Source organism: Malus sylvestris, chromosome 13 (genome assembly GCF_916048215.2).
Source record: "Malus sylvestris chromosome 13, drMalSylv7.2, whole genome shotgun sequence".
Classification (NCBI taxonomy): domain Eukaryota; kingdom Viridiplantae; phylum Streptophyta; class Magnoliopsida; order Rosales; family Rosaceae; genus Malus; species Malus sylvestris.
In genome coordinates this window covers 5,420,352-5,444,640 of record NC_062272.1, presented here as the reverse complement: position 1 = coordinate 5,444,640, position 24,289 = coordinate 5,420,352, and the positions used below count along the sequence as shown (strand labels likewise).

Sequence of the window (24,289 nt, the reverse complement as noted above, 5' to 3'; positions counted from 1 at the left end):
ACTTCTTAGTGGGTCACCCATCATGGGATTGCTCTTGTGCGAACTCGCTTAACTTCGAAGTTCCGATTGAACCCGAAGCCAGTGAGCTTTCAAAAGGCCTCGTGCTAGGTAGAGATGAGAATATACATATAAGGTTTACAGAATCCACTCCTCTGGACGATGTGGGATGTTACAATCCACCCCCCTCAGGGGCCCGACGTCCTCGTCGGCACACTTATGGCCAGGGATTGGCTTTGATACCAAAATGTCACATCCCGACCCAGGGCTGACCACTTCCCGGGCTCGCTCCACCACCATAGCACGATATTGTCCGCTTTGGGCCCCGACTACGCCCTCACAGTTTTGTTTCTGGGAACTCACATGAGAACTTCCCAGTGGGTCACCTATTATGGGATTGCTCTCGCGTGATATGACAATTTGGTATCAAAGCCAATCCATGGCCGGAAGTATGCCGACGAGGACGTCGGGCCCATGAGAGGGGTGGATTGTAACATCCCACATCACCAAGGAGAGTGGATCATGTAAACCTTATATGTATATTCTCATCTCTACCTAGCATGGGGCATTTTGGGAACTCACTGGCTTCAGGTTTCATCTGAGTTTCGAAGTTAAGCGAGTTCGCACGAGAGCAATCCCATGATGGGTGACCCACTAGGAAGTTCTCGTGTGAGTTCCTAGAAACAAAACCGTGAGGGTGTGGTCGAGGCCAAAAGTGGACAATATCGTGCTACGGCGGAGTCAAGCCCGGGATGTGGTGGATCCCGGGCTAGGATATGACATTTTTTTTATGTAGGTACATTATTTTGCATACATTGGGTTTGCTTTATTATGTAGATAAAGTATTTTGTATGTGTTTTACATATAATGGGGAAATTATTTTGCCTTTTTAAGCAATCTAACATTTTAAAATTCGAATAATAGGTGCACTAAATCAAATAACATTTTTTGTAGGTAAATTATTTTGCATGAATTTTTACGTATACCAAGCATGTTTTTTTTGTTTTGTTTTTTTGTTATATATATGTGTGTGAAATAATTTACCTACATTTATATGTAAAATATAATTTGTTGACTTAACTAAGCATGTATTATTACATATATTAGGCATGTTTTGTTGTTATTATATATTAGGCAATAAATTTATTATTTATTATTTTCGTAAAATCATTAATTCTCTCTGACAATCTATATGGAACTAATTGTGTACATCAATGTCACATCTCGGCCTGGGCCCCCATCAAATCCTGGGCTCGACTCCTCTGTAGCACGATATTGTCCGCTTTGGGCCCCGACCACATTCTCAAGGTTTTGTTTCTGGGAATTCACACGAGAACTTCCCAGTGGGTCACCCATCCTGGGATTGCTCTCGCGTGAACTCGCTTAACTTCGGAGTTCCAATTGAACCCGAAGCCAGTGAGCTCCCAAAAAGCCTCGTGCTAGGTAGAGATGAGAATATAATATAAGGCTTACATGATCCTCAACCCTGGGCGATGTGGGATCTTACATCAAACATTCAAATATGGGTGTTTTGGGCATCGAAATTTTTTAAATGTGTAAAGTCAAATATAATTAATGAATTTGCTGATGTGGAATCTAGTTAAGCGGTTTTGTTTGAGTAAAAAACTTATGACGGGTTTTATGTGAAGAAAATTAAATTTCAGGGGCTAAAGTCATATTCAGTATCAGCTAACTTAAGAAAATTTTCACAAAGTGAGCCAAGAACTATCGTTATTCAAAAAAATTCAAACTTGTACATGTACAAGAACCAATGATTTGTAAATTGTATTATATAATTAAACCAAGAGAATTCAAATCAATGACTAAATATATGATGGACTACATTTCAGAATTAATAAAAATTACATATAAAATTTTATTTTCTACCAAAAACTACCTAACCTTAGCTACAGCCCAGGGTAACCCTTAATGTGGCTCTGCTGGTGCTTTTGGGTTCGAATGATAAAAAGCAGCAGGTGCGCAATGTTCTTTGGACTTGGATTCTCTGCCCTCCCAATTCGGTGCCCTCCCCGTGCCCTCCTGTTTGTGTGGTCACGGTTAAACCACGTCAATATTTTATATTACTATTTTTTTTGTCTTATTATTTTTATAAAAAACAATATAAAATGTTAGCATGGATTAACCGTGACCACACAAAACAGGAGGGCACAGGGAGGGTACCGAAATGGGAGGGCAGAGAATCCAAGTCCCTGTTCTTTGGTCCTCTGACTGGGATTGCAGGATCCTTTGCAACTTGGAAATTTCAACTTGCTAGCAAAAGAATATCAGAGTATTCGATCTGTTTAATTTTGTAATATATATATATATATATATATATATATATATATATATATATATATATATATATATATATAAACGTTCTCTGAATAATTAAGAAATGCATGAATAGTGGCTTTGGTGTTTAATCTTTACCGTTTATATTTGACAAAAAAAAAAACATATCTACCAATTTTTTGTCACCAAATGAGTAATTTGTAATATATAATTTGTTTGGTTTAATTTTCTTCTTTTTATTTAAAAATTAGGTCTAGAAATCGTTTTTGTTCAATCATTCATTTAAAACTGAATCGATGAACTAGTGCGCATAACAAATATTAAAATCAAGGTTCGAATGATGAGTGATTTCCTTGCAATTTCTTGTGTGATTATAGATGATTAGTATATTATTAAGGATGATCTCTCAAATCAATCAAGTAATCCACTTGGCAAAACACACAGCGATAAATATTTGATATTGAAAGAAAGTTGGTTGCCAAGAAAACAATTCCTTCACTTTGCAGGCAATATGCATTTCATCACACCGGTTGATACAATACGTTTAATCTTTCAAATATGTCAAATTTGAAAGTGTGGTCACTAAATGAAATCTTGGTCATGTTAAAACCTTAAAACGGAAAACATAGCTTCACTGCATCAATACTTAAAAGAATAATACTTATATTCTTTATTGGGGATGAGTTAAATAATTTACCTTAGAAATTTCATCATCTAAATCATTCAATTTCTCGATCATCATATCTATAATTGTATCCGATTTTCTGTAGGAATAATTTTCAAATCATGATTAAGGAGGGTGTATTCAATTGAGAATTTGAGAGATTTTAATGGATTTATAAATCCATGGATTTTTATGGAGTTTAATTGATTTGTAGAGATTCCATGTAAAATTTTGATTCAATTCCCTCGAAATCTCTTGGGGAGAGGTGAGATTTGTGGATGCTCAAAATACATTACGAAATCTCTCCAATTCCCTCTAATTTCTCAATTTTCTCAAATTCTTTAAAATCAAATTCTAATTGAATACACCTGTAATGTGATAAACTTTTTTAAAATCCTAATTGAATACACCTAGATTTCTAAGGATTTTCATAAACTATCTTAAAATCCTGATTGAATACACATTGAATTTCAGAGAATCACTTAAATTCCTGATTGGATACCCCTAGATTCATTAAAAAAATTAAAATCCCTCAAAATCCCAATTGAATACACCCCTATAAGAGATCGAATAGTTCAAATGATGAAATTTCTGCTATAAAACTAAATTATTTGTAAGTAAAAAAATGAGTTCATCCTTAAAAAGAATAAGTACTTTGTTCTTTAAATATTGATTCGGGTAAGGTGGGAACCAATCAAAAAGTGAGACACGAGTAAAAGTGGGAACCAATCAAGGAGTGAGGTTTTATACAATCACCATGCTGCTCTATAATAAATCTATCATATATAAAGTCGGAAGGCTCTTTTAACGTCACGGCTTCAACAAAAAATATTAGGATGAAATTACCCCTCAGCCAAAAAAATTCAAAAGCAATCCAATATAATATATCAAATCATGCAAGGGTAATTTGGTCATCATAAAATATAATATAAATATAAATGGGGAGAGAGAAAAGAATAAAAAAAATGAAAGGGAAGAGAAAAAATAATAAACAAATGACAAAGTTGACGGTACCCATGTGATGGGGAAGAAATATATAATAAAAAATAAGAAAAATCATGAATGTTGTGTTCAAAACATCTTAAGAGGCGGGTAGCGTCGGTGATAAAAAATGAAAATAACGAAATAAAAAAATATATTGAAGCAATTCACCCATATAAATACATTAAAAATGTCTAAATCGCGCGTAACGTGCTGTGATTCAAAAAAACTGCATTTTGCACGTGGTTGTTTATTAAATATTATTTCTCAATTTTTAAACACTTAAGGGATGCATAATGCCAGTTATAAAAAAAGTCTCTCGAGCTCGTATAGCCAGTTATAAAAAAGTCTCTCGCACATGCATAATAATGTGATTCAATTCGTTGTCAAATGATCAATTTTTTTTTTAACAAACGATGTTATCTACACTGCTGGGAGGAAGTGAGCTTAACCTCACAATGGGCTAGCAATTAATTGTTTATTAAATATTATTTTTTCTAATCTTAATGTAAATTTAATAAAATGTAGATTGAAATTGAAAAACTGCTTTTATTAATATGGATTTAACTGCTTTGATGCCTTACGCCCGCAGAGTCGGAAACTGCTTTTATTAATATGGATTTAACCGCTTTTATTATCTCTACAAGCGGGGTTTTAACCTACCATACCTAAGATGCCTTACGCCCACAGAGGCGGAAACTGTCATTCGGGAAATACATGAAAGAGTCTGCGGAGATCATCCTGGATCTCGATCCCTAGCACACAAGGCTTATCGCCAAGGATATTACTGGCCAACACTCCACTAAGATGCCATCAGAATATCCTGCTCATGTGATAAGTGTCAACGCTACGCAACTATTCCTCACTCCCCTCCCGAGCCGCTCACTCCTATGATCAGCCCTTGGCCCTTCGCCCAATGGGGACTTGATTTGATCGGCCCAATGCATGCAGGGAAGGGCAATGTTCACTATGCAATCGTTGCAGTTGACTACTTCACAAAGTGGGCCGAAGTAGAACCCTTGGCAACCATTACTGAGGTAAAAATAGAAGACTTCGTATGGAAGAAGATCCTTTGCAGATTCGGCATTCCCAATGCGATAGTCACTGACAACGGGCGACAGTTCGACAACAATAAGTTCAGGATGTTCTGCTCTAAGTTCAACATCAACTTATGTTTTGCCTCCCCAGCTCATCCCCAGTCTAATGGACAAGTTGAAGCCATCAACAAAATAATCAAGCGAACTTTGAAAACCAGCTTGGACAAGGCTAAATGTTGTTGGCCAGAATTTGTACCTCAAGTTCTTTGGTCATACCGCACTTCGTATCAGACATCAACAGGAGAAACCCTATTCTCACTTGCCTTTGGTACAGAGGCAGTTGTCCCAGTTGAGCTTGAGCAAGCAACGTTCCAAGTCCAGAACTACGTGCAAAACAAAAATGACAAGCAACTTACCTTCAACTTAGATCTAGTCGAGGAACACAGGAACCAGGCTCATTTAAGGAATGTCGCCTATAAGCAGCGCATCTCCAACTACTATGACTCCAGGGTCAAACCTCGTTCTTTCAAAGTAAGGGACTGGGTATTGAAGAAAAGATTACTCTGTGACAAAGGCCCGAGTGAAGGAACACTTAGTCCAAACTGGGATAGACCATTTGAAGTTGTTGGCATCAGTCGCCCTGGCTCCTACAAGCTTAGAAGCTCCGATGGCAAGACCATTGGCCATCCATGGAACGCTGATCACTTAAAGTACTATTACAAGTAAACTCACATTGTACAAGTGTTAAGCTTCAGCCGTTCGGCATCCTATGTAATGAAAACTATTTGGCATGAATTCAATAAAGAGGTGATTTAGATAACTCGGTCCTAATCCTCTTACATTCCTAGCAATGAAACACTCGGGTTCAAAGCTTCAACATGAATGCTTCCAACAGGAAATCAAGTCTAAGTAAAAGTCAACAAGACTATACAAATAAATAAACAGTACTGGACAGAACTAGTACATCCAAGTTATGGCTTATATCTAAACAAAGGATTTGCTCAAACATAGCCAGACATTCATCAATGATAGGGCAAATACTTGGTAACAAACAACAAACTAGTACATCCAGAGTACATGGCACATGCCACATAAACAACAAACTAGTACATCCAGAGTACATGGCACATGCCACATAAACAACAAACTAGTACATCCAGAGTACATGGCACAAGCCCCACAAACAATAAACTAGTACATCCAGAGTACGTGGCACAAGCCACACAAACAACAAACTAGTACATCCAGAGTACATAGCACATGCCACACAAACAACAAACTCGTACATCCAGAGTACATGCAGAAAAATAGGGCACTACGAGTCATCCTCATCTGAGGCTGAACCCCTGACAATATCACTATGCGTTTCAACCCCATCGCCATCACCACTTTCCTCAGCATCTCTAGGACCATCCTCAATCTCCTGATACTGCTCACTGATACTAGCCTCATTATCAGAGTCATCATCACTACTAGGATCAATTGCGAGGACAAAGGCTTCACCCTTTTGTCGGTACTCATCCATCTCATCACGGTACTTTCGGATAATGCTTCCATTGTCGTAACGCTCAAGGATGGCCATCCATTTCCTTTTCTCAAAATTAGTCGCTCGGATGCAGTGAGGTCTAAAAGCATCGTGAAAGGCCTGGGAACCTAAGAACTCCTGCACAGCAGCATCCCTCTCAATTGGGATACTTCATTTTAGCCCAGAAACCTCAACCAAGGCACTATCCAACTCCCTTTTAACCTTGGAAACCTCAAGGACGGTTGTCTCCAACTGTTCCTTAGTCACTTCCAATTGTTTCTTGAGCTTCACGTTCTCACCATTCTGCCTCTTCAAACTTTCAAAGTTTTCATCCTTAAGGCGGATGGCATCAGCCAAAGCTTTGCTCATTTTTCTGGCGTCATTCACAAACTGCTTATTCTCTTTAAACCTTGCCTTGTACCGCTCAACTTCTCGCAATCTGTCATCGTACTCGGTCATGACCTACATGACAAGATAATCGTCACTACCAGGAAAAAGAGGGGAGAAAGCAGAGAAATGATAAAGTAACACTTACATAAGAAGATAGCCTCATCATCCGGTCACGATCTGATTCGTTCTCATCTAGTGGCTCGCCAAGCTCATCAACAGTGGATCGACGTCCTGCCAGGCAATTATTGACTTGCCTAAAACTACTTGGTTGCATGGCAACCTTCAAGTCATTCCAATGAATGCTGCCAACCTCTTCCTTATACTTTCTCTTACGGCTACAGCTAGGGCCACATTCATGGTCAGCAGACTCCATGGTTGGAGGAAATATGGGATTGATGGTAGGAAGAGGAGGCAACAATCGTCTCTTCTCCCCTGCAACTATGGCAGCAGCACACCCGATGGCCTTAGCTTCAGCCTTCTTTGAGGTAGCAATCTTGAGGACCTCATATTGCGACTTAGGTTTAGGGGTTGGCCTCACCCGGTGTTTACGAGCTCCCTTGTGAAACAAAATGTCGTCTACAGGAACTAACATGGGTGCTTTCCCTTTCTTGGCGTTAGTCTCCCCTTCCTTGCCCACTTTCTCCACTGAATATGAAAAATCAAAGTAAGGAATGGAACTTTGTAAAAGAAAGAGATGGCGAAATGAAAGACACAACTTACTTGCTCGTCTCTGGCACTTCGACACTAGGGGCTGGAAACCGTACTTTCGAAATAAGGGTCGTAGCTTGCCCAAATGTCTATCTTCTTTGGGCACCGTCAACACCTTCTCTACGTCAGCTAGCTCTCGTCCAGACAGCTTGATGGTCCCTCGTGTCACTGTACGAAGAAAAAATGTTAGAAGCAAGAGAAAATCACGACAAATAGCAAATAATGCAAACAATGGATACATTACAACCTACAATTTGGAAGTGAGTAGGAACACGTCGCTCAGGCGTGACACCTTTAACATACTCCCAATAATTATAAAGAAAGCACCAACGATTTTTCCAAGTGCAGTACGCATTTTTCTTACCAAAGACAATACGCTCTCTCTCATTACGACATGCACACTCGGCATACCCAGTGCATGCTTTCATCGGGCGCATCTTATAGTAGTAGCGCCATTGATGAAAGGAAGGCTCACCTAACCCACATTCCATCCAAATAATATAAAACTCGATCAAGGTATCCCAAAAACCAGGGTAGAGTTGCCCAGGTGCATATCCAATGAAAGACAGCATCCGTTGTAACCATGGGTGCAAATGCAACTTCACCCCTAAAGTCAATAATATCTGGGTATAGAACATAACATGACCCTTGGGTGGTTCAAAGGACAATTCTTCATGATGCACCAAACGCATTCCTACACTACGGGGGATACTGCATGATTGCCTTAGGGCCTCAAGCTGCTTTTTGCTATCTAACAAGTTTTGCACTAAATGGTCTGCTGTGAACTCAGATTAAAATATGGGTATGGCGTCACAAACAACCCCCTCACCCACTGACATGAAGGAGGAAGAACCAATATTGGCTAAGGCTTGGCAATTGCGAAGATCACCCAATCTTGAATTTTTTGTACAAGACTCTAACAAAGGCCCTGAAGACTCCAACATTGCAAGCTCAAACCTAGAGTTAGAGTTAGAGGAGCTCCCATCACTAGGACTTCCAAACTCTGACATCTACAACAAACAAAAACAAACTCTATCACCACATGAAAGATCGAAACATAAGGAAGTTCTTAGGGCGTGGAGAAAAGCTCAATCAGTTCATTATGTTCTCAACCAAATACATGAACACTCAAACAATTCAACAAGAATAAAAGCATGTGATATAGTGTAGAAGACTACCAACCTGAAGATGGTGCAAAGAAATGCCGGAATCCCTCTCAACTATAAAAGCACTCTATCTCCAAAAATCACTACAAAATGAGCAAATGAAGACAATGAAAAGAGTGGAAAGTTCTCATTCTTATAGGGTTCAACATGGCCAAAGAAATTCAAAATTCAAAATTCAAACCATGAGAAAACCCCAAATGGAAAGTCTTCAAATTTCCACACAAGCTAAGGAGTTTTCAAATTTCAAACTTGCAGCACCCCCTCTCCCTCTAAAAAAAAAAAAAATTTGAAAAAAAGGGGGGGGGGAAGAGGTGAACACATTAGCTTCATCAATTTATGGTGCCAACAAGAGCTTCATCAATGAAGGGCAACCACAATTCTCAAAAGCTTCACACACTCTTGATCAAGACAGTGTGAAGCAAAACCAATTTATTGTGCCAACAAGAGCTTCATCAATGGAGGGCAACCACAATTTTCAAAAGCTTCACACACTCTTGATCAAGACAGTGTGAAGCAAAACCAATTTATGGTGCCAACAAAAGCTTCATCAAAGGAGTTCAACCACAATTCTCAAAAGCTTCACACACTCTTGATCAATACAGTGTGAAGCAAAACCAATTTATGGTGCCAACAAGAGCTTCATCAATGGAGGGCAACCACAATTTTCAAAAGCTTCACACACTCTTAATCAAGACAGTGTGAAAAAAAACCAATTTATGGTGCCAACAAGAGTTTCATCAAAGGAGAGCAACCACAATTCTCAAAAGCTTCACACACTCTTGATCAAGACAGTTTGAAGCAAAACCAATTTATGATGCCAACAAGAGCTTCATCAATGGAGGGCAACCACAATTTTCAAAAGCTTCACACATTTTTTATCAAGACAGTGTGAAGCAAAACCAATTTATGGTGCCAACAAGAGCTTTATCAATGGAGGGTAACCACAATTCTCAAAAGCTTCACACACTCTTAATCAAGACAGTGTGAAGCAAAACCAATTTATGGTGTCAACAAAAGCTTCATCAAATGAGTTCAACCACAATTCTCAAAAGCTTCACACACTCTTGATCAATACAGTGTGAAGCAAAACCAATTTATGGTGCTAACAAAAACTTTATCAATGAAGGGCAACTACAATTCTCAAACCTTCGAAGCAAATTCAAGAATGTTCGAAGCAAATTCAATTTATATAGTTCATCCAAACTTTCGACTATTACAAGGTGTGGCTTGCATCACAATCTCTTGCTCAACAGTGTGGAAGCAAAATTTGTATATGTTGTCTCTCCCACATTTTCAAATTTCTAGTTTTCCAAAAAAAAAAAAAAAAAAAAAAAAAAATGGAAATTCAACAAAAGCTTCAACTTCAAAGCTTCGCCAACTAAAGCTTTATCAATGGAGGACAACTACAAATTCTCAAAAGCTTCACACTATCTTAATCAAGATAGTGTGAAGCAAAATCAATTCATGGTACCCAACAAAAGCTTCACCCATAAAAGCTTCACCAACAAAAGCTTCATTAATGAAGGGCAACTATAAATTCTCAAAAGCTTCACACTATCTTGATCAAGATAGTGTGAAGCAAAATCAATTCATGGTATCCAACAAAAGCTTTAACTCCAAAGCTTGACCCACAAAAGCTTTACCTACAAAGCTTCAACTCCAAAGCTTGACCTACAAAAGTTTCACCCATAAAAGCTTCATCCACAAAAGCTTCACCCACAAAAGCTTGACCCACAAAAGCTTCACATACAAAACTTCAACACAAAAGCTTCACCTACAAAAGCTTCACACTATCTTGATCAAGATAGTGTGAAGCAAAATCAATTCATGGTGCCCAACAAAGTTTCAACCTCAAAGCTTCACTTACAAAGCTTCAACACCAAAGTTTCACCTACAAAGCTTTAAAAAATATATATATATATATATATATATATATATATTTATTTATTTTATTTTTTATTCGGAAATTCGAAAATTTAAAAATTCGAAAATTCGAAAAAAAAAAAAAAATTTGCATAGGCCTCCTCTTCTTTGGGCTTAACAACTTTCATAACAAATATGAAGATGGAGTTTTAGGCTACCACTTAGAAAGGAAATGCCTCATTCGTCAACTCCCTCGACGGGAGACTTGTGGACTCCTACCATATGCTATTGCATCTTGATACTCGGAAGTCTCACGATCACTCTGTGACTTGGATTTTTCAAGTCTCCAAACAAGAAGTTGTCCTCACTCGGGAAATTAAGGGAGCACTACCTCAACCTACATGCTTCACTCACAAAGCTTCAACATACAAGCTTCAACAAAAGAAAAAATTCAAAGAACTTAGTGAAGAAGGTCTTTGTGTATTTAACACCATACGTTGAAATTAATCAAAACTTGTTTATTGATATCTCTAATAAGTTACAAATATGTACATATACATGAATCAAAATAAACAAACAAGAGGGAGCCTTCACAAAGGTTGCTCAAGAGAAGTCTCAGCAGTCGGCAGAGCCCCAGAAAGATGAGGCACCAGAGGGTGATTATTCAGAGCCTCAGTACTAGGCAGAACCCCAGAAGGATGAGGCACTGAAGGTTGATCATTTGGAGCTTCATTACGCGGTACAGCCCCAGAAGATGAAGGCAATAAATGCCTTTGGAACAAACCCACAAACCTCTGATGATCAAGTAAAATCTGACCATCAGATTCCTGCAGTTGGTCGAGCTTCATCTTCATGTTTGTAGCATAGTCATATGCGAGCCTGTGTAACTGGTTATTCTCATGCTTGAGCCCTTTGATCTCCTATTTGAGACTTATCACTTCAGCCGCCAATGATTCAACTTGGCGGGTTCGAGCAAATAGGCGTTGGGCCATATTAGACACAGAACCTGCACACTGAACACTGAGAGCCAGAGAATCCTTAACAGCCAACTCATCAGACCGTTTGGAAAGTAGTTTGTTATCTTTGGGAGTGAGAAGGTTCCTGGCCACCACCGCAGCGGTCATATCATTCTTCATCACAAAGTCCCCAACGGTAAGAGGACCAGTAGGGGATAAGAAGGATGGGCGCCGTATGTTGTCTTGAGAAGGCATGGTTGCCTCTTCACCAAAGTTCAGGTCAAAACGACGGTCGGATGGGCCAGACATTCTCAGAAATGATGAAGGAGAAATGAGGTGCAATAAATCTCTGAAGTAAGGGGAAAATTCCTACAAGCAATAACTCTCTGAATAAACCTCTTGCACACAATTGGTGCCCTTATAAAAGATAGGGCAACAGGGCCGTTGGTTCAAAAATCGAAGAGGCACCACTCTCCGGATTCCGAAGAGGCACCACTCTCCGGATTCCGAAGAGGCACCACTCTCCGGATTTCGAAGAGACACCACTTTCCACACGCAACATCAGCTCCTCGGGTACCACAGATAACTTTGCTAAAGATTTATGACAAAGTTTAGACACATAAATTTTGAAGGTCCAGCTACCCTACTATTACCCACAAGGGTAAAAGAACAGCACCACTGCTTGATAACTAGAAAGTCTCAATGTGTGTCAACCTCCGTGCTTCGTGGCAATGCAGACTGGCAAAAATGCCCAACCTTTACTCACATTCGAGAAAACACTCCCAACAAGATTGCTTTCTCAAAAATCGAAGAGGCACCGTTCTTTGAATCTTGAGAGCCAAATCCCCGACAGGATTGCTTGTTTGAAAACCGAAGAGGCACCACTCTCCCAACTTCGAGAACCAGATTTCCTTGGATAAAGTTTGTCTGTAATCTTCACACGCAATATCAGCTTTCCAGATACCACAGACCACTTTTTCAAAGCGCTCTGACAAAGTTAAAACATGTGAAGCTTGCAGCTCCCATTACATTGTTATGACCAAGAAGAGTAAAGGAATAACATTATTACTTGCTCAAAAATCGAAGAGGCACCGCCCTCCGAATCTCGAGAGCCAGACTCCCAACAGGATTACTTTCTAAAAAATTGAAGAGGCACCGCTCTCCGAATCTCAAGAGCCAAACTCCCAACATGATTGCTTTCTCAAAAATCAAAGAGACACCGCTCTCCGAATCTCGAGAGCCAGATCCCCAACATGATTGCTTGTTCGCAAACCGAAGAGGCATTGCTCTCTGAACTTTGAGAGCTAGATTTCCTTGGATAAAACTTATCTACAATCTTCACACTCAACATCAGATTTCCAGATACCACATACCACTTTTTCAAAGTGCTCTGACAAAGTTAAAACATGTGAAGCTTGCAACTCCCACTACATTGCTACGACCAAGAAGGGAAAAAGAATAGCACTACTACTTGTTGTTAGGGAGACTCCTATCTATGTCGACCTCCATCCTCCACAGCCAGGCAAACTTGCAAATAAAAAAAAATGCTCAACTTTTCTTCACATCCGAGAGGGCACTCTCAGCAGAGTCTATCGAAATACTCGGCTTCTTTTCCTCCCGATAATACCTCTACAAACAAGCCACACCAGAGCAAGAGTATCTCATATCATTAGGGTTAAAAGCAAGAGTATCCTATATCATGTTTTTTCCCTGTCCTTTCCTTTGGCCTTGTTCTTACCTGCAAGACAAGGAGAAACAGAGCAATCGGTCAGCACTTGGAATCAAACTTCTAGTCAGGAACTGACTGCCTGGAACCCCTTGCCTGATTACTTACCTAGCATTGCTCTCGAGTACTCATTTTCAACATTTTATGCTTCCAGAGAAGATACCACATCTGCCTGAAGAACAGATAGGGCCAGTGAGAAGGATACAAGGAAGCATGTGGAGACAAGCGTAACAGAACACGTGCTGATACATCCACTACTTTGTCAACAGCAAAAGTATCCCATATCATCAGGGTTGAATGTACTCTAGATTTGATGGACTTGTTTTGACCCTCAAATTCTTGAATCGGCCTTATACTCTAGAGGGAACCAGAAAACCCTCCAGCCTAGTTCAAGAATAAGCCTGTGGAAAGTTACTTCTTCAAAAGCAAAAGTATATCATATCATCTCTTCTCCATTTGCTTCTCCTTATCCTTGGTGCTATTTACGACATAAGGAGAATGAGAACAATCAACCGGAAGCCGAAGTCGAACCTCTGATCTAGGTTGCTTGCTTGGAAGTCTGATTGCTTACCTTGTCTGTTACCTCTTTCGGCAAATCTCCTAGATCGGTGACTTGGGGGACTCCTACTATAGGGTTTGTATCACACTTGACCAAGCCTGAAACTACAAGTAAGCTTCAAGTGAAATTGATACATTACCTTGTGCATCTTTATCGGTTAAAGATATCATCCTTGGATGGAGGAAAAGTACTTCCAGAGAAGATGCCACATCTACATATGAGACAGATAAGGGAAGTGAAAATGATACCACACTTCGGTACTTAGAAGTTTCGTGATTACTCAATGGCTTGGATCTTGCAAGTCCCCAACCGAGAAGCTTCCCTCACTCGGGAACTTAGGGGAGCACTGTTTGTACCATACTTGACCAATCCCGAAACTACTGAGCACCGGTCAACGTTATACCGTCAATGACCCAAAAGAGTTTCCCTCAAACCAGGAGGCCAATCATAGCGCGACATGTGTCGACATCAAAAGCCAATCATAGCGTGACACATGTCAAAATCAGAAGCCAATCATAACACAACACGTGTCAATGTCAGAATGAAACTAGAAACTCTCTTCTATAAATAGATATCATTCTCTCACAATATTTCCTAATGTCATTTGTACTAAATCATTCACTAGTACTCACTAAAGGAGAGCTTGAACCTATGTACTTGTGTAAACCTTTCACAATTAATGAGAACTCCTCTACTCCGTGGACGTAGCCAATCTGGGTGAACCACGTACATCTTGTGTTTGCTTCCCTGTCCCTATCCATTTACATACTTATCCACACTAGTGACCAGAGCAATCTAGCGAAGATCACAAACTTAACATTTTCTGTTATACCAAAGTCCTCACTGATTTTGTGCATCAACATAGTTAAAAGACCACTTTTATTAAATGTATTTATTATTCATTTCCATCTACATTAATAAATACATTTAAAATATGTAAATCACGCGTAGCACACCGTGATGCAAAAAATGCCGTGCATGGAGGATAGTCTATTTTAAGTTCTTAAGCTAATGAGATGTCAAAGGTTTTCTAGGAAAAAAGTTATCTTGATAATAGTATAAATAATTTTAATTTTCTGCTTAACAATAGGTAATTAAATAGGTAAGTTTTTTCTTAGTACATTGATATTTTTACCCTAAGGAGAGGAGGAGTTGCCAAGCCACATAATAGGCAGTCTAATTTGGTATCAAATTCGTCATCCATGAGATTCGAACCTAAGACCTCTCGCTTAGGAGTGAAGAGGAATACCCGTAGATTGTAATACTAAGTGACAATTAAATAGGTAATTACATGTGTGATTCCAAACTTATCTTTACATACACACACACACACACGCCCTTTAACAAGAGGGATCCCCATTTTTCTAAAAAAATGGAGACACCCTCTTAATCGTTGGATTGACTTTAACGAAATTGTGTGGTTGAGATATAATCTCAACCACACAATCTCAACCACACAATTTTATTAAAGTCAAATCTAACGGTCAAGAAAATGTCTCCATTTTTTTTTTAAATGGAGATCCCTCTTGTTAAAGGATTCCTATATATATATATATAGGGTAATGCTATTCAAATGCCCTTATTAATTTTGTTCATTGATTTTCTTCAATTCAATGGATATAATGACTAAAAATTAAAAGGGATGTGTGAAAGATATTGCTTGGTATTCGTTAGTTAACGGCATGATCTCAACAAGTTTTGCACAATGTTCCAAATTTATGAAACGTGTCTTTGAACTTTTATGAGATGCAACAAATCCTTTAATAATTTCAAAAATTAAAGCAGCTTCTTCAAATCACACAGAGATACATATGTGTTAAAATCATCAACTTATAGATGCATATATTAATGAAAAAGAAACATGAACAAGCTAGATGAAAATATATAACTTAACGAAAGAGAACGTTATTCTTTCCAGTATTCCAGTACTACTTAATTATTCCAAGAATTATACCAACAAGCAGACATATGCTTAAGAGTAGTAGTGCTGCTTGGATATTTTTGGAGCCGGGGCAGGCAGTGCACGTGAAGTATGTTTCGATGATACTATTCCAGCCGTAGTAGTACCAGGAGTGAGGTTCACTACTAGTTGATCGTCTTGGTTCTTCTGAATCTTGTCACGCATCTTTTCAATAAAATCTGCAGCTCTCTGATTAACATCGCCTCCAGCGTCGCGCTTACTCTTCTCACTCACATACGATGATTGAGTACTAGTACTTGCAGCAGTAGCAGCAGTAGTAGTGCTAGTATTCTGATTTGTGCTTGGTACCTGCATCACGATGGAGGACGGCTTTGATTCATTTTCTGGTTCCTGGGATCTTTTCGGCTGGCTCCTGGAACTGTGATGAGTCTGATGACCAGGGACGTCTACTTTGGTAACTTTAGCACCAGAAGCTGCTGGCTCCGGTGGCTGCTGAATCTTGATCCTGGTTGTTCCAAGATTGATATTGCCTAGAGAGAGAGATGAAAGTTTAATGATGTTTGCCACCAAAATCATCGATTTCTCGCACAGAGATTTCTTCTTGCGACTAGTACTACTGCCCTTGTGTTTCATAGCTTCCCAAATTTGAGCAGACAAGCAACCAGTGAACTAGGGTTTAGGAGCTGTATGAATATATCTCATTGCATTTATAAAGGAGCTGTATGAAATCGATCGGGAAAAAGATGAGAAAAATAAATTAAAGAACTAAAAAGGAAGCAAATTAAGTCAAATTGTTCAGTTCTGTGGGGTTCCTGAAGAAACTAACTAGACGATGATCAAACTAGCAAGGACTTCACTACTATGCGAAACTTCAATTTTTATTATTTACTGTTTGGCAAATATTCCCATGTGTTTTGTGTTGTAACTTGTAAGGATCTAAAATTCCCCTTTTTTTTTTGGAGTTTTAATGAAACACTCATGGTACTATTCATTTTTAACGAAAATGATATTTTTACTCTAAAAAGTCACTCCTGATACTATTCACTTACAACACATTTTTGTCATTTTGATTAAGACTCAAGGTTTTCAAGTCATTTTCATTAATTTTTTTTTCTTTGTTTTTATATATAATTGTTGTCGTGTAATGAGATGGGAGTGGATACCAACTTTATCTCCATTTTGAATATACTTGGCAAAAGATGAAAATGAGAATTAGATTCTAACCTTATGAGTATGCTCGAGCTGTCTTAGTCTTTAAGAAATAATATTGAGAATGATCAGGAATTCGTGTAAGACAGACATGTGAAATATGGTTATCAGAGCAAACTTTATTTTAGGGACAAGATTCGTCTCCAACAAATGTTTAGCTTCAACTGGCTTTGATACCACGTGTTGTAGTCAATGAGTTACTTAATTATCAGTAGGAGTACGTAATTAGTCTGCGTTTGGTCATTGCTCTTGCAAGAGACGTAAAGTAAACAGATTATAGAAACTTTAGGAGCAAGATTCGTCCCCAATGATTTTATCCACATTTTCAAAGCAATTGGTTTCCCTCATTTGGTTCCTCTCACGCCACGAACATGAACACTAACATCTTTTTGGTTCCTCGAAAAGGACTCTTAAGGCCATCTCTAAGGTCATCTCCAACCGAAGGGTCCAGAGGACCAGAGGGCGGGCCGAAAATAGCCCTAAAACCGTCTCCAACCGAGGGCTAGGCCAGAGGGCTCGGGAATCTGGGAGGGCCCCACGGGATCGGAGAGGGCTGGAGGGCTGGAGGGCTGGCTGCTTTCGGCCAGCCAGCCAGCCCCGGGCTGGCTATTTTTTTTTTAATGTTTCTTATTTCTGTCGGTTACAACCGACAGAAATAACATTTTGAATTCAAACTTCCAACGGCTAGCGCCACTAGTCGTTGTAAATCCTTTTTCTTTTTTTTTTATGAATTTAAACCTTTTTTTTTTATGAATTTAAACCTTTTTTTTTCTTTTTTTTTTCTATAACTTCCTATAACTTCTATTTTACAAAATTTGTTTCAATTTTTTTTTAATTCTATTTTTTTCCTATAACTTATATTTTACAAAATTTGGTTCATATTTTTTTCATATAACTTCTATTTTACAAAATTTGTTTCATATATTTTTTTTAAATTCCATTTTTTCCTATAACTTCTATTTCACAAAATTTGTTTCATATTTTTTTTAAATTCTAATTTTTTCCTATAACTTCCTAAGCCATTATACAACATTAAATTAAATTAAGTAACATGAAACAACATGAAACAATATGAAACAACATTAAATAACATTAACCGACATAAAAATTATACAACACTAACCAACATGATTTTTAAATAAAATTAAGTTGTAGTTTTTAAATAATAAATTATGTTTGGCCCTATGGCCCTTTGGCCCTCGGTTGGAGACGGTTTTTTTTGACAGGGCTAAAACGAGCCCTCTGGCCCTCGGTTGGAGACGGAGGCAAATATGGCCATGTACTGTTCATTAAAATATTAATATCTTGGAGAATCTTGGAGGGCCAGAGGGCTAAAATGAGCCCTCTGGCCAGCCATCAGTTGGAGATGGCCTAACCGAAGGGTCCAGAGGGCCAGAGAACCGAAAATAGACCTAAAACCGTCTCCAACCGAGGGCTAGGCCAGAGGGCTCTGGAATCTGGGAGGGCCCCACGGGATCGGAGAGGGCTTGAGGGCTGGAGGGCTGGAGGGCTGGCTGCTTTCGGCCAACCAGCCAGCCCCGGGCTGGCTATTTTTTTTTAATGTTTTCCTATTGCTGTCGGTTATAACCGACAGCATTAAAGAGATTCTTTTTGTTTTTTTAATAGTTTGAATTTTTTTTGAATATAACGGCTAGCTGACTCAGCTAGCCGTTGCAGCTAGCCGTTGCAGCTAGCTGAGTCAGCTAGCCGTTGCAGCTAGCCGTTGGGTTTTTTTTTTTTTTTTTTTTTTAAACATTTTTTTCTTCTATAAATATGGTGAAGTTCTTTCAATTCTTCACTTCATTTGCAATATTTCCTTCTTCAATATTTTTCAATATTTCCTTCAATATATTTCTCAATATTTCCTTCAATATTTCCTTCAATATATTTTCCAATATTTCCTTCATCTATAATATTTGTTTCAATTTTTCAATATTTCCTTCAATATATTTTCCAATATTTCCTTCATCTATAATATTTGTTTCAATTTTTCAATATTTCCTTCATCTATAATATTTCTTCACTTCATTTGCAATATTTCCTTCAATATTTCCTTCATTTTTTTTCAAAAAAAATGGCCTCATCTGCAATGAAAGGTAGGGCTTGGACCCGAAAAGAAGATGAAACTCTTTGCAAGGCTTATAGATGGATCTCAGAAGATAGTGTGAGGGGGATTTCTCAAACAAGTGAAGGTGTTTGGACTCGTGTGTCCAAAAAATACTTAGAGTTCTACGAAGGCACCATTCCAACGAATACCCGAAACCACGAAAGTTGTTCTTCAAGATGGAAGAAACATCTTCATCCAAGTTTGAATAAATGGCATCAAGCACTATTAGCAGCAGCAAGAAGACATGAAAGCGGCGCCAATTACTATGACGAAGTTAGTGTTTTTACAGTTTATTTTAAATGTTTAATTATATTACATTTAATTTCTGTAATTATATGTCATTATATTACATTTAATTTCGTGAATTAATTTCCTAAATTTTTTTTAATTATATTTTCTAGGTACGCCAAGCGGAAGAATTGTATATGGAGGGCAGCTCAAAACCCTTTCAGTTTCACGGTTGTTGGGAAATTTGTAAAGGGTGGGTGTTATTTGAAGATCCACCTCAACATAGAGTGGATCCTTTGGAAGCTGCATCACCATCTGTAGATATGAATGAAGATGGATCTCCTACCATTCAACAAACAAGGGTAGAAAATCCGACTCCGTCCGAAAGTTCTTTACCTAGGGCTATGGGACGAAACAAGGCCCGAAGGTTGAGGGAAAAGGGCAAGGCAAATGCTGATTACGCCGCTCAACATGAAGTGGTGGCCTCATTTCGATTACTGGTGGAGCAAAATGCCCTTGAGGCGGAAGAAAGGAAGTGTAGACATGAAGAACGAGCCAAACAAATACAAGAAGAGATGGATGATAAGAATATGGAAAGGAACACTTCGAATTACACTCCAATGAGTAAGGCCTATTTTGATAGGAAAAAAAAAAAAATTATGTCTCGGCGGCAATTGTTTACCTCTAACTATACTCCTACAATGGCGGACGATGAAGATGATATTGATTATGGATATTAAATTTAAGTCGTTGTAATTTTTAAATTTAAGTTAATGTTGTTTTTAAATTTAATTTGTAGTTTTTAAATTTAATTTGTAGTGTTTAAATATAAGTTGTTGTATTTAAATTTAAGTTGTTGTAGTTTTTAAATTTAAATAATAAATTATGTTTGGCCCTTTGGCCCTCGGTTGGAGACGGTTTTTTGTGACAAGGCTAAAACGAGCCCTATGGCCCTCCAAGATTCCCCAAGATATTAATATTTTAATGAACAGTACATGGCCATATTTGCCTCCGTCTCCAACCGAGGGCCAAAGGGCCAAAGGGCTCGTTTTAGCCCTCTGGCCCTCCAAGATTCCCCAAGATATTAATATTTTAATGAACAGTACATGGCCATATTTGCCTCCGTCTCCAACCGAGGGCCAGAAGGCCAGAGGGCTCGTTTTAGCCCTGTCACAAAAAAACCGTCTCCAACCGAGGGCCAAAGGGCCATAGGGCCAAACATAATTTATTATTTAAAAACTACAACTAAAATGTTGTTTAAGTTTCATGTTGTATAATTTTTATGTTGGTTAATTTTATTTAATGTTGTTTCATATTGTTTAATGTTGTTTCATGTTACTTAATTTAATTTAATGTTGTATAATGGCTTAGGAAGTTATAGGAAAAAAATAGAATTTAAAAAAAATATGAAACAAATTTTGTGAAATAGAAGTTATAGGAAAAAAATGGAATTTAAAAAACAATATGAAGTAAATTTTGTGAAATAGAAGTTATAGGAAAAAAATGAAATTTAAAAAAAAATATGAAATAAATTTTGTGAAATAGAAGTTATAGGAAAAAAAAATATGAAACAAATTTTGTGAAATAGAAGTTATAGGAAAAAAATGGAATTTAAAAAAAAAACCAAATTTTGTGAAATAGAAGTTATAGGAAAAAATAGAAGTTATATGAAAAATTTTGTAAATAAAAAAAAATAATAATAATGTAAAAAAAAAATTAAATCAAATGCAACGGCTAGTAGCCGTTTCATTTGATTTTTTTTTAAAACAATCATGTCTGTTATAACCGACAGGAATACACCATTATTTAGTATATTAAATAATAGTATGTATTCCTGTCAGTTATAACCGACAGGAATAACAAAACTATAAATAAAAAAAATAGCCAGCCCTCCAGCCCTCTCTGATCCCGTGGGGCCCTCCCAGATTCCAGAGCCCTCTGGCCTAGCCCTCGGTTGGAGACGGTTTTAGGGCTATTTTCGGCCCTCTGACCCTCTGGACCCTTTGGTTAGAGATGGCCTAAGAACCAACTGCTTGTTCTACTGTTCACTTCACAACACTCAAATCTTTCTACTCTACACTTTGGGTGTGCTCACATTTCGTGACACCATTTTTTATGCAAGTTTTTGTAAGGCCATCTCCAATCGATGGCTGACCAGATAGCTCGTTTTAGCCTTCTGGCCCTCCAAGATTCTCCAAGATATTAATATTTTAATGAACAGTACATGGTCATATTTGCCTCCGTCTCCAACCGAGGGCCAGAGGACCAAAAGGCTCGTTTTAGCCCTGTTACAAAAAATCGTCTCCAACCGAGGGCCATAGGGCCAAACATAATTTATTATTTAAATTTAAAAACTACAACAACTTAAATTTAAAAACTACAACTACAATTTAAAAACGACAAATTAAATTTAAAAACTACAAATTAAATTTGAAAACAACGTTAACTTAAATTTAATATCTATAATCAACATCATCTTCATCATCCGTCATTGTAGGAGTATAGTCAGAGGTAAACAACTGTCGTCGGCTCATAATTTTTTTTTTCTATCAAAATAGGCCATATTCTTATCATCCATCTCTTCTTGTATTTGTTTGGCCCGTTCTTCATGCCTACATTTCCTTTCTTCTGCCTCAAGGGCATTTTGCTCCACCAATAATCACAATGAGGCCGCCACTTCATGTTGAGCGGCGTAATCATCATTTGCCTTGCCATTTTCCTTCAACCTTCGCGCCTTGTTTCGTCCCATAGCCCTAGGTATGGAACCTTCACCCGAAGACAGATTTTCTACCCTTGTTTGTTGAATGGTTGGAGATCCATCTTCATTCATATCTGCAGTTGAGGATGTAGTTCCGAACACTGGCGTAGGAGCTCTCTGTGGTGGATCTTCAAATAACACCCACCCTTTACAAATTTCCCAACAACTGTGAAACTGAAAGGGTTTCGAGCTGCTCTCCATATACAATTCCTCCGCTTGGCGTACCTAGAAAAAAATTAAAGGAAATTAATTTATGAAATTAAATGTAATATAATTAAATATTTAAAATAAATTGTGAAAACACTTACTTCGTCGTAGTAATTAGCGCCGCTTTCATGTCTACTTGCGGCTGCTAACAATGCTTGATGCCATTTGTTCAAACTTGGCTGAAGATGTTTCTTCCATCTTGAAGAACAACTCTCGTGATTTCGAATATTCACTAGAGTGGTGCCTTCATAGAACTCTAAGTATTTTTTGAACACACGAGGCCAAACACCGTCATTTGTTTGACAATTCCCCCTCACACTATCTTCTGACACCCATCTATAAGCCTTGCAAAGAGCTTCATCTTCTTTTCGGGTCCAAGCCCTACCTTTAATTGCTGACGAGGCCATTTGAAAATTATTGAAAAAATTGAAGGATAGATTTTTGAAAGAGGAAGGAAAATATGAGAATTGAAATGGTGTAGGAATGGTGAAAATTTTTTGAGGAATGGTGAAAATTTTGTGAGGAATGGTGAATGAATGGTTTGGGTATTTATATGAAAAAAAATAGAATTTTTGAGAATTAAAAAAAAAACAAAAAAGGCCCCAACAACCTTTAAAAAAAAAAATATTTGAAACCAACGGTAAATGGCGCCAGCTAGCAACAGCTAGCTGACGTCAGCTAGCCATTGGATTCAAAATTTTGAATAAGAAATCTTGCCAGTTATAACCGACAGGATTATGCGGTTTCTGGCCAGCCCCAGGCTGGCTGGCTGTTTGCAGTCAGCCTTCCAGCCCTCTAGCCCTCTCCGATCCCTTGGGGCCCTCCTAGATTCCAGAGCCCTCTGGCTTAGCCCTCGGTTGGAGACAGTTTCGGGCTATTTCGGCCCTCTGGACCCTTCGGTTGGAGAGAGCCTAAGATTTACTTTGTAATGTATTTCAAATGATCCGAATCATTCATTTTTGGAGGCAAATTGTCTGCCCTCCTATTTGGATGCCCTTCCCATCCTCTCCTATTTGTGCGGTCACGATTAAGCCACTTCAACATTTTATATTCTTATTGTTTTTTGTCTTATTATCTCTATAAAAAATTAATATAAAAATGTTGACGTGGCTTCACTGTGACCGCACAAAATATGAGGGGATGAGAAGGGCACCCAAATAGAAGAGCAAACAATCTGCCTCCTTCATTTTTTAGGCGTTATGACATCACTTTTTTTATCTTCTTTTGTGCTCCATCCGTTTTCCTTTCTCTTTTCTTTTTCAAGCATGGACTGAAGCTGATAGGAGAGTTGGTGTCCCTTCCAGTTTTATTGGGAATCCTCAACGGCTCGATGGAGAAATTTTTTAATGTGACGGTTTATACTACTAACACATTATGCTATTAGTTGATGTGTTATTAATGGATCCAGGGTATAGTATTTTGCATTATGTTTGTGTTATGTAGATCTTGGACCTTGTGCAGAGTAGGCTTGTAATTTGTGTTTGGATTGGGCTTTAAGTTTGAGTTGTGGATTTGTGCTCCATCTTCTTTAGTTCTATAAGCTCATTCAAATCCAATATTATCTTTGATTCAATGAATGTTCCGTTAACAACACATGATCATTCATTCTTGTAGGAAAGTAAATTGAGTAGGGTAGTCTAACCACGTTACTGACCTTGCCAGTGGCCACCCTTACAAAAGCATGACTCTCGTGTTAGAGCTGCCCTAAACAAACAGCGTTATCCAAATTTTATCACTTGCATAAAATGATTGTCTAAGGTACTTATCGAATTAATTGGATTCATATTTTTACATTTATCAAATCAAATATGTCATGTATTAGACTACTGAATGAGAAAGTAAAAAAGAGTTTTAGGCGTTTTGTGCCAATAAAACAAGAATACGTTCACAAAATTTATACATTCATTTATTTCATTAGCACTAAACATCATTGGTGTAGTGTATTTGTCACATAAGTCATTCTCACACCAAAAAAGCGTGGTACAAGTGGGG

The 24,289-nt window shown here is 38.1% G+C and overlaps 1 protein-coding gene and 1 pseudogene across 1 annotated transcript; one reads left to right on the top strand and one right to left on the bottom strand.

Annotated features, from left to right (window-relative positions):
- Positions 1 to 6,289: 6,289 nt before the first annotated feature.
- On the bottom strand, positions 6,290 to 7,691 carry LOC126596140 (uncharacterized; annotated as a pseudogene).
- Positions 7,692 to 19,369: 11,678 nt separating this feature from the next.
- LOC126596792 (uncharacterized) lies at positions 19,370 to 20,072 on the top strand. The gene is made up of 2 exons (XM_050263450.1): positions 19,370 to 19,377; positions 19,592 to 20,072. The coding sequence occupies exons 1-2, from the start codon at positions 19,370 to 19,372 to the stop codon at positions 20,070 to 20,072; spliced, it is 489 nt and encodes a 162-aa protein (XP_050119407.1).
- The last annotated feature ends 4,217 nt before the right edge of the window (positions 20,073 to 24,289 follow it).